Consider the following 12,115-nt stretch of genomic DNA (forward strand, 5'->3'; position numbering starts at 1 on the left):
TCTATTCCTGACTACCTTTTTTTAGGCACCCTTACGGTTTAGTGTTGCCCTCAACACGAACTTCGATTTTTTTTTACATTTCATCTGCATATGCGATACAGGTGCACAAACTCGCAGTGAAATCTCGTACTATAAAGCCTTGCCTTTCAGTTTGGCAAGGATTGGCGAGGATTTCCTGATAATAATTTAATGTCGCGCTCATCGAGAGCCGAAATTAGGCGCAGTCTGTTCGCGAGGAGACGCTTCATGTCGGACAATCGATAAGTTGTGAATTATCCGGCCACGTTCCTCTCGTCGTTTTTCCGCCGAGACGGATCTCCCTGTCGGCGCAACGGTGCGCGACGCAGTCGCACGTTCGACAAACTTTCGCGTCAGTTTTCCTCAGCTTAACCCGGGAATAGTTACCGAGAGTGATTTTACACCTCAACAGCGAGAAAACAAAGATTAGTCTTAGTAATTTTCCCTATTGATCGAAAATTTATATACCTGTTGTTTATTTGTCCCCTTATTTTTGTAGAAAATGTTGAGTAAATTTACACATAATGTTTTTAAATACTAATAAATTGTAGAACAATCAATATAATATGCAATTTTTATGCAATAAGAAATTTTATGCAATAATACGTAATTCTTAACTGGGATATAAAGATCACTTTAGATGATTGTTTAAAACATTAAATGATTAAAATACTCCCGAATTAACAATTCTTCGAACTTCTTCATGATCTTCGAACATCCTGCACACAGAAAAAGTACTGTATTCAAATATTTACTCCTTCCAAGTATTTCAAAAGTTTATATATCTTCATAAATCTATTAAAAGTTCATCGCAAAGTTCATCAAAATTTATTCAAAATATATTTTGAATCTTAGCAAGTTTAATCAAGATTATTGAATTAAAACAAATCTGATTTGCTTATTACATATTTGTTTCTACCAATGTAGAATTAATTTTAATCTCGGTTTAATTTATCTTTCATCTTTATCTCATTCTAAAAACTAAAAAAAGATGAATAGTTAGTTGAATCCGAGATTGAAATTAAACTACATTCGTAGAAACCGGCATAAGTCGCTTCTTTGATAAAATTTTATAATGTTCTTTGAAAAAAAAAATCAGTTCTTGTTTTGAGTACATGATAATGTTTTTCTACAATTTGTAATAAGTACGTTTGAAAACTATTAAGCAAATATTCTTTGTTAACACTAACTGTTATTTAAAAGAAAAAAGTGGGAAACTAAGTAACTTTTTAGTTTTTCTTGGTAGTAGAATAATACTTTTTTCTATGTATGTAGATCCTGTAAAGAAGATAAAATAGTTATACACGGGACGTATCGATAGGAGACAATAGTTGCTATTTCACCGAACGCGATTTATGTAACCAAAGTTCGCATATATCGTAGTGGGGCACGACAGGTGCAAGTCGATACTTGCGCCGAGAAGCTTCCCAGAGTCGTCGAGTCCATACTTGATTTACTTTTATCTCGAGAACGTTGACAAGGTCGTTCTCTCAGTTCTCTGTGACTTTTGTTCGCGTCGTAGCGAGACGAATTTTGCCGAGTTGTGTGCCTCGCGAAACTGACAAACTACTCGTCGATAATCGTGTCGAAAAATAAAAAGAATTGTCTTTCTGCGCGCCAGAAGAAGAAGAATAAAAATCACACACTGATACACTTAGAAAAATGTCAGGTTGAATTAATTGGAATTCTGATTGGAAATAGATGAATCAGAATTTTCTGGTTCGTCCATTTTCAATCATTTTTCTCAATGTAAGCAAAATTCTTTTTATTCTCGATGAAATTACTGTTACAATTTGTAGTTATTAAGATTAAAACAAAACCATTTATATGAATCTACAACCATTTTCTGTGAAAGAATAATAATAATCACTAGCTCTTTATTTAATATCGATATAATTGGGAATAATAATATAAAGCTTTACACAATGAATTGTGTATATTTCAAGATTACGTTTGTACATAAAATTTTTACGTATTGTTTACGTTAAGTTTATACGAATCTTTTTCATGCAGACAATAGAAGCATCGTAAAATATATAAATTATTATAAATTAGTAACACAATAATACAGAAAGAAGTAATTCAATTTTATGATTGTTTATATATCTGACTTTAGTGACTTTTATTGATAAATAAAAATATATATATATAAGTGAAATTGAAATTTACTGCTTTACTGTAGTCAACATAAACTTTAATAATTCATAGATTGTTTACATAGATAATACGTAAAATATTGTTTACATAGTTTACATTATATACACGTAAATGTAAATTATTATATTATATCTCGTTTTTATATTATATAACTATAATTATATAATTAAGAACAATACAGTTAAGTATGAGACACAATTGAAAGCACAGGCAATAGGAATGGGGAATAACAGATTTCGATCTATCAGAAATCATATGTTCTGTTATACACTATTTCTGATAGGTTGAAATTTATTATTCTCTGTTTCTATTGCCTTTTCTAGACTGTATTGTTCTTAATTATATGATTATATAATATACAATAAAAGACACATGTGTATTCTTGTATGCAATTAAAAATAATGTTCATGTAAACAAATGTTAATTCTGAATATTTGGATTGTAAACACTACTTTTTGAATATGTATAAAAGTTAATTAAACATATAATACGCGTGATTACAAGAATTCTACAATAATTAAAATATTACACTGTAAAAAATAAAATGTTAATTTTAACTTAAAGACGTTTAGTGGACTTTCTGAGACATGCAAAAATATTAAAATGAACATATTTGTGTTAATTTTAACATTTTTTTTGCATGTCTCAGAAAGTCCACTAAACGTCTTTAAGTTAAAATTAATATTTTACTTCTTACAATGTATTCGCGTTAATTTTAAATAATAATATTCACATTGTAAGGATTACTTCCTGGAAGTACGAGGAAAGTAATTATGCATATAATACAAGTATATAATTTAGAATCATATAATTAGAATTTTATATATATATATGATGTGTGTGTGTGTGTGTGTGTGTGTGTGTGTGTGTGTGTGTACATATATATATATATATACAAATAGGTCCCGCAAAAAGTGCGAGACACCTTGTATATATTTTATATAATAACTAATATGTGTATTAGTACTTAGAGTATTTAAATCGCTTCCCGAAACGGCGCGAAGAAGTTAAATGCGAATCACGACGAGTTAATAAGATGTTAAATATGAGATAATTTGCATCTTTATTAATTAATAGGGGTATTAATAAGGTAGAAAAGAGAGGGAGAAGAACGTAATGGCATAATGGCGCACCGTGTTCCAGTTATACATTAGCATACTTCTGCTAAATTATTTATCTCTCTCTTGATCCTGCATTATGTCTTACGTAATAGAACTGCAACGTATGATGTTTTTCTTAGCTATGACTGATGCAATTTTTTTGTTAAATTACAGATGTGTGTGGAAAAGTTAAAGGATGACCCAGATGTAAGTATCATATCGTTACATTATCTATATCATTACACGGCGATACATTGTTATCTAATTACATTAATTATTATATGATAATGTTTTACATTATCTTTTTAGAATATGAGACTGTTTCATTTTCGCTCGGTATTTTAATACATTAATACTAGAAGTACTGAATGGTCCCAGAGTTAGCAAACTATTGTCACTTTAACGTTAAAATGATGTTATCTGGGATTCCATTTTTATTTTTTAGGTTAATATTATATTTTTTGTGTAAAAAAATAGAATTCTGAAATTTTTTGACTTTTTAATAATTATACCTTTTATACTGATGAAGTATTTAATTTTTCATCACTTTTTTTATTTTTATAGTAATTTATATACTTAATCTTTTTAATAAGTAAGAAATGTTGGTACTTCTAGTGCTAAAGTTAAACGTCTAATTTTATGGAACATAAACATGTAAAATGCCGTGTTAAATAACGTTAGTTTACAAAAAAATTTATTTAATTATTTTGATTTAGGCAAATGTGTTTCTTATACATTTTTTGGATGTTGAAAATGATGTCGCAAGTCACATTTTACTAGCGCGTCAGATTTAGGAAATAATTGAGATTTAATATGGAAAAAATTTTTTTTGCCGTATTTCTTTATAAAAGATGTCAACGATATCTTGAAATTTCGATTAGAACTCATGAATGTGTTTATTCTCTATAAAATGTTTTATTTCAATATCTTATTTTTTAGATTGATTGTTTTGAAAAATTTAAATATAGTTTTTTTAAGATAAAATATTTTCAAGCTTTTCGACTTTTAATATGGTTATCTCTTCTTCAGTGAAAAACTATAATACACACATTAATTTAAATCACAAATATCGAGCATCGCTTTTTACAACTTATTACATAAATTGTAATTATCTTTTCATACGTGTTTGGTATAATACATCCAAATGTCAAAATTATATATAACATTCTCCAATATACATCTTCACAATTAAATATTTGAATATGTATATTGGAGAATTTTATATATAACTTTGTCATCTGGATGTAATTATGAGGAACACGTATACACGGAGAAAATAATTACAATTTGTCTAACTAAAAAGCGATGCTCGATATTTATGCTTTAAATTAATGTATGTATTATATATTTTTCACTGAGGATGATCATATTAAAGGCCGAAATGTTTGATAATATTTTATATTGTTGACATCGTTTTATTAGCGAATGACATCCGGTTTGGCTCGAATAGCGTTTTATCATAAGCTTATTTGAATTTTAAAGTCATATACTTATATAATTTCTAGTTTGTGAATATCAATACACAGTGTAATTTATCATTTATTATTACATTAAATTATATGTACATATATGCACACAAGTTGTCTCATTTTAATTGCTTATCTCGAATACTTTGAAAAAAATTGCTTTTTTGAAAAAAATGTTATATACACAAGTTGTATGGTATCTGTGTATATCGAAAGCCACAAACTAGACATTGTACTAATATAACTTCAATATACTTCATCGTTATAAGCAGAAAAATTGCTATGTTAGAAAAACCTGTATTTAAATCCTTCATGATTAAAAAATAAGATATTGAAATTTAAAAAATGCGTTTTATAGAGAATAAAAAATTTATGACTCCTAATTAAAATTTCAGGACAATGAAAAAAGTGTCAAATATAAATATCGAAAAACATTAAATTTTAATTGTTTTGAAAATCTGACGTGTTGGAATTTTTTAGTTTGCGGCATCATTTTCAGCATTCAAAAATCTGTAAGAAACCTTGTCCAATCCAAAGTAATTTTTTACTGTAAACTAGTGTAATTTTAGTATTCCGGATTTGCGATTTGATTTATTTCTAATTATGATGGGATTTGAGATTCAGAGAACAGTCGATACAATGAAACTTTGCGAGAGTTTGTGTGCTATACTTCTGGAATCTCATAAGTTACGCCGCGCACAACTTCGGCCAGACATTTCATCTCGCGATAATTAGTGCGGGATGTTGTTTATGCATATTATGGGGAACTTTTCTGTTATACATGTTTAAAACTCCATTATTAATTTGGTTTAATTTTAGCGATTGCTTAAAAAACAAAATCCTTGACATGTAACTTCATTATATCGAATGACTTCTTATTAGCGATTTTAAGTCAATTTTTTATGATTGCACCATCTATTTGCTCTTGTTTTGCATTATCGACAATAATACCCAATAAACATATCAATGTATACACAATTATTCCGCGCAATATTCCACTAAGACTTCGATGCACGCAAATCGCCCAAATTCCGATGATTGCGTGATTCCAGAATGATGTGTTTGGATTCGATATATGATCACAATGCGTCTTGTTACAGAATTCAGACATTCTCGGGCAGATAAAAAAGATTCAGGTGCACATCGTCTCTCTGGGAAGATGCCAGGTAAGCGCGGACAATTGATTTTCTTTCATGTTGCATGCACGTAGTGATTCACGATGCATCTATACTATGACTTTTTCTCAAGTTCTTATTATCAGACCCTGCAATTTCGTAATCAATCTCTCGGTCGGTGCGATTTTGAACGTGAAAATGCGTCCAAAGTTAAATGAGTTTATAAGAATGATTGTGCCCTAAAAACTAATATTATAATTCTTTTTCTTTGTACACATATTTTTGTATACGAAGTGATACAAGTCAAAAATTTACATTAGGGTGGCACAGTTCGAATTTTGAAAAACTTATGACACAGTTTTAACCCTTTGTGAATCGGCGACTTCATTTGAGTCACCCTCCTTTATTTTATAAGCTGTTCGCTCAATTTTTATGAAACTTGGTCTATGATAATTTGATAATGCTTTATTCGAATGAAGTCAAAAATAAGAAACTTAAAATATTGGATTTAATATGGGGGACAAAATTTGAAAAAGATAATTTGATTAACATAACACTCGGTTTTAGGAAGTTTTTAATTGCGAAATGCTAGATCAAGTTTCTAGTTTTGTTTTATTTGTGCTACATAAACAGTTAGTATTAATTTCCAAACTGGCTTTCAAAAACTCTCTACCTCGCTTTCTCTGATTATGAATTCTGTGATCTTTGATGGAGATTGTTATTCTTTGATATTCGATATTTTTGAGCTACATTTAAACATAGAGGTACCAAGAATCTAAAATCGAGTTTCACGACAATCAGATTATTTTTTTATTTGAATTTTAGGATTCTCAAACCAGAATCGAATTCAACGACCTCGAAAATCTTTAGAAAGCACAATCTTTCACAAGTTATTTTATTAGAAAGCTCCAGTCTTTAAAAAGTCGAAGAGTACACTGTTTCTTACTTCAAAAGTAACTAAAAAAATTAAGTTTTTTAAAAAAGAAGAAAAACTTTTTTAACTTAACAGAAAATTATCAATTAATTAATATCAGCAAAAGAATATACTTTTAGAAACATGATCAAATTCTTAAAAAAATTCCTTTTTTGAGCTGTGTTGATTTCGATATGCTGTAAAAACAAATTCAGAATAATTCATCAAAAGTGATATAATTCAAAGTATCACAACTGTTAATAATATCTCAATCAGTTAGAATGAATAAATTTAAAATAAAACAATTTTTTCTTCACACACACACAAACTTTGATCACTAAAACTCTAAATGTTTTCTGTAGAAGACCATTTTATATTTACAAAAACAACACAAATCAAAATGTATCACTCTTGTAAAAGTTATTATGATGTCTTCAAAAACTTTAAGAATGTTATAAGAGTTATTTAACTGATGGACTGTAAAGTTAAGTTAGTGTATTCTTTATGATTGATAAAGTAATCTTTACCTAACACCTTTAACTTATTTATAACTAATAATAACTAGAAAATCACATTTTTTTTTAAATTGTGTCATTTGTGAAGTAAAAAACAACTTGTACTTGAATACATATTGATTATAATTAATCGAAAATATAACATGGATGAAAAAATTATAAATATTTACTATTTCAATTATTTCAGAATTTAAAAAATGCTTCATTGTTAAATTGTTATTTTTCAGATGTGTTATTTCTATCGATATGTTAACTATAAAAACCCTAGCAAAATTATATAGTTTTGTACAAGTTGTTAGTATCGATCAGGGCTATTATTGATCCGTAGTGTGGACTGCTGTAAAAACTTTGGCATGCCTCTCTTGCTTAACTTTTGCAAAGTACAAGTTTTATCATGCCGCAGTATCACTTGCGTGGTACTGACTGTAAAACGGTTAAACATATCGATCATGTATTACATGAGCTTTGTTACGGCGAGTTACAGAAAGTTCTAATGAAAAAGGAGGGCGTGAAGAAAATTTGTTAACTTTATTATTTCAAGATTAAGTGAGCGAGAGATGATGATATTTATCATTCTTGTACACATAACTATGTTCTTTTCTAATTCAACGTTCTCTTGCCTTCAACGGTATTGATAACAAGCGAGATAAATAATCGGGATGTAATGGACAGGGGATAGACACGAGAATGATACGCAGAGGCTGCGAGAGTAGGAAAGCATGATGCGAACGCGGGGCAAGGGGTTGAGCGGATGAGAGAGGGAGACAATCCAGAAAGAAGAAGCAAGAGCGACTATGCGAGCGCAGGAGAGATGCCCGGGAGCAGAGAGACGGAGCGGTTCAAAATCAATAAAATGTCCTGTGAAAACGTTTTCGGCTCTTTATAAAATCTCTACGTCCTTTTTCATCCGTTTATATCCCCTAACTTCTCATCTCGCTCTCGCAACTTCGAGAACATTTTTCTCGTTTATATATTCTCTCCAAGCCATTTTTTCCAACAGTTTCTCATTTACTTTAAAAGTGCTGGAAACTTTCTTGAGCTTTGCGAAAGTTAACTTTTGAATATATAGATATATATGTATATATAGAATAAATACGTCCTTGCTTCATAATCTTAATCACGCAACTGTGTTAATATACTATTTTGTCCCGCCTTTTATAACATTTACACTTATTTGTTATATGTTTTTTATATAAAGGCATAACAATTGTTCGAATGTTTGCACATGTGTTCCGCTTTGCTAAAACGTGCTGAAGTTAATATGCCTGATTCATCGCTTGTATAAACTGTTTCAAGCCCAATGTCCACGATACTAGAAATCGGTCCGAAACCTTGGATGAAGAAAGAATTGACTAATCGCATTGATCATGTAACTAAATTGTTTAAATGTGATTCGTTAATTCTTTCTATGTTCGAGATCTCGGACCGATTTCTAGCATCGTGGACATCGGGCTTAAGGATCTCTTTTAGAAATCACCGACATTAAGTAACACTACGATGCGCTATATATATCTTTCTGCTTGTTATAACAGAAGCAGATCGTGCAGCGGCTGCGCAAAGAGGTGGACGCGTTCAAGGCAGACAACGCAAACGGATCGAAAGTTTCTGTACCGTTTCTTCTTGGACTGAACAACAACAATCACATTACGAACAATAATGAAACAAAGCATGAAGCGACCGCTAATGGTTTCGGAACGAAGCCTTCGAAGGAGAACTATGAAAAAGTTGTTAGAAATGGCGATGTTCATCATTCGCACCCACGAGATAACGATTGTGCGAAGTAAGCTTATGCATCTTAAAGAAATAGTAAATTGATTAAGAAGTCCCATTTATAATCCTTCATTATTTTGCGAGGAGTGTCTAGGATATTTTCGTCTTATAAATTCTCGAAATGAATGCTATTTATATACATTATTGTATTTAGCGCAAATTGTTTTACAGATTGTTTTACAAAAAAGTTGTATTTATCTTTATCTAAAGAATGTAATATTATCAATCTTATTAATTGGAACTCTGATGAAAATTTTCTTCATCATTTTCCATATAATTTTTCAAAATTTTTATATAACTTTCAGAATTTGTTAACAATTTTAGAAAATATTTCTCAAGTTTTTTTTTATACAAATTGGAACACTTTTTAGAAGTTCTGAAATAAAGTTTACATCTTTTCTATAATTTTTCTATATGAAATTTTAAAACTTTTAATATTTCTAATTATATAATTTCGGATAAAATCTTATAAAATTAAAAAAAAAATTTTTTTTTTCTGAAATTATAGAAATCTTAGAATAATTCAGAATTCTCACGCATATGAAACATTTTAACATGTTCTCAGTATTTCTTAAGTGTTTCAATTTATTCTGAGAAAATTTTTCATAGAGAACAATAAAAATCGAGATATAGTGTTGGAGAAAAACAGTCCATGCGATAGATTGAAATTTGTTTAGGATCATACAAAGTTATTTTATATGAAAATCCATCATTGAAATATGTGTAATAAAGATTTTGGAATTTTTTAAATTAAAAGTTTCTTTACAGATTACGTCCCAGCTCGGTGGAAACTGTTTCCGGCGAGGACGATGTTGTTGAGGTGCCATTGGACGAAAATTCTGATATCACGCAAGAAAATGTGCAAAAGGAGAAGATGCAAATGAAGGAGATACAAATGAAGGAGGTGCAAATGAAGGAAATACAACAGGAGAAAGTGCAAAAGAAGGAGGTGCAAAAGAAGGAGGTGCAAAAGAAGGAGGTGCAAACGAAGGAGGTGCAAATGAAAGAGGAGCAAATGATGGAGGTGCAAATGAAGGAGTTGCAAAAGGAGGAAATGCAAAAGAAGGAAGTGCAAAAAGAGGAGGTGCAAAAGGAGGAGATGCAAATGAATGAGGTGCAAACAAAAGAGGTGCAAATGAAGGAAGTGCAAAAGGAACACGTTGAATTCACACATTCGACCGAAAAGTGCTATTACCTAAATTGCCTCGGGCTTATTACCAAATCCAAATTCATCGAGCTGCAAAATAGGAGAGTGGAAAGAAAACGTCGTAGCACGGCGAATCCGCATTTTGTATACTCTATGCTCGAGCAACCATCCGTAAGTAATATATATTAATGCTTTTATTTATTTATATACATTTTTTGCACGTAAAATATGGATTTTCGAACCATTCAATCTTATATATCTTTCAACTTTCTAATTAACTTTCTTATAAAATTGAGGCACATATGGGACAAGACCCGGGATCAAATTCAGAACTCGTTGATAATTAATCCGCTCTTAAAGTGGCTTCAGATGACATTATGGTGGAAGTAATATTACTTCCATCATGGACGACACGGCCAATGTACATTAATATTGAGCAATGTGACATTAATTGTTATGTGTGATTAAAATCATTGTTGATATTTGTTAGGAAAGTCATATTAAAGAAAAGATATTGATCTTTTACGTTGACAAATTTCGAGTTAAGTTCAATATAATAATGTATTTTTTGCAATATAATATATATAACATAAAAAAAAAGTATTATTTTTTATAAAAGTATTATTTTTTATGTGAAATCTATTCCGGTATTTATAAGTTCTTATTTCAAGACCGTCTTAAGTAATGTCTTAAGACGCAAATGCAGCTCTCTGATTGGTTCAAGACACGCGATCTTGAACATAAGAACTAACTATGAATATTGGCCATAAGCCGACGTTCTCGATTGGAGCAATAGAATTTGTAAATTTATATGAGAAATTTCCTGAAATTTGAGATTCACAAGACATTTAAAATACAAAAATCCTAATAATGTTGTGATGTTTGAATTGATATTCAAACAGAGCTCAGTACAGATTATTTAATCGAGATTTTAGAAAAGAAAAAAATAATCTTTAATGACAGCATATAGAATTTAAAAAAAACTTGAATTTAAAGATATCATTCATCTCATTTTATGTCGCTTTTTTCTTTTATCAATATATAAATATTGTTCACAAGAAATAACTGCGGCAGTTCCTGCGACAATCCAAATTATCTCTTTCTCACTATCCATCTTTTCCAATATTGGTTTCCAGCATTGGTTTCTAGTATATTTACGAATATTGACGTGAATTAGATGTATCGTTTGGAGTCGCCTTTATGAAGTCACACATCATCTCCATCTATTTATGCATATAAATACTTACTTTGAACACTAAACTAGCATGGTTTTTGTGGAAATATAACACACAAAGATAAATTGAGCTATCTATGTATTTAAAAAGTAAATTTAAGATCCTTTGGATGGGTTCCTTTTCTACAATTTGACATCATACTGTCGAGTCTTATTTAATTTATATTTTGACGTATTTAATTTATATTTTAGAAACGAAGGAGGTATTCCTATTTATCTGGAAATCCACCTCACACCCGGCAGACGACTGCACGTATGAACGGTCCATCGTCACCACTTAACAAAACTCAGCCAACCAAACCTACCTCGCCACCGGAACAAACGAAGCCGTTGGTCCCAGTCCAAAAATCTACTACCAGGCCAAATATTCTCAGAAACGCGGAGAGCAAAGTCTTCGTGAATAAAAGCAAAATAGAAGACAATCAAACGCGATTGTCCGTATCTAGTGCCAAATCTGTTCAGTCAGTAGGTAGCAAGGCTGTTCACATACCTGGATTACCGTCTAGCTTGACCATCGAAAGGATAGGGAGTGACTCTATCGTGTGTATCTGTTGTGAAAATCCAGGTGAGTTAAAATATGACAAATGTTAAAAAATATGATAAAATATGATAAATATTAGAAATATATTGTTGATTCCCTTACAATTTTATTAAAAAGTTCTGCAATACATACATGCATA

The 12,115-nt window shown here is 30.3% G+C and overlaps 1 protein-coding gene across 3 annotated transcripts in view; it reads left to right on the top strand.

The window, feature by feature from the left end:
- The window catches only part of LOC108752329, a 22,391-nt gene that overhangs the window by 3,951 nt on the left and 6,325 nt on the right, over window positions 1-12,115 (top strand). For all 3 annotated transcript variants that reach the window (XM_018493105.1, XM_018493104.1, XM_018493106.1), the window contains 5 exons: window positions 3,450-3,482; window positions 5,842-5,907; window positions 8,817-9,064; window positions 9,823-10,372; window positions 11,628-12,002. In XM_018493105.1, coding sequence (XP_018348607.1) covers window positions 3,450-3,482; window positions 5,842-5,907; window positions 8,817-9,064; window positions 9,823-10,372; window positions 11,628-12,002 — 1,272 coding nt within the window. The remainder of the gene's footprint in view (window positions 1-3,449; window positions 3,483-5,841; window positions 5,908-8,816; window positions 9,065-9,822; window positions 10,373-11,627; window positions 12,003-12,115) is intronic.

The sequence above is a fragment of the Trachymyrmex septentrionalis genome, unplaced genomic scaffold (assembly GCF_001594115.1).
Source record: "Trachymyrmex septentrionalis isolate Tsep2-gDNA-1 unplaced genomic scaffold, Tsep1.0 scaffold6, whole genome shotgun sequence".
Taxonomy (NCBI): Eukaryota; Metazoa; Arthropoda; class Insecta; order Hymenoptera; family Formicidae; genus Trachymyrmex; species Trachymyrmex septentrionalis.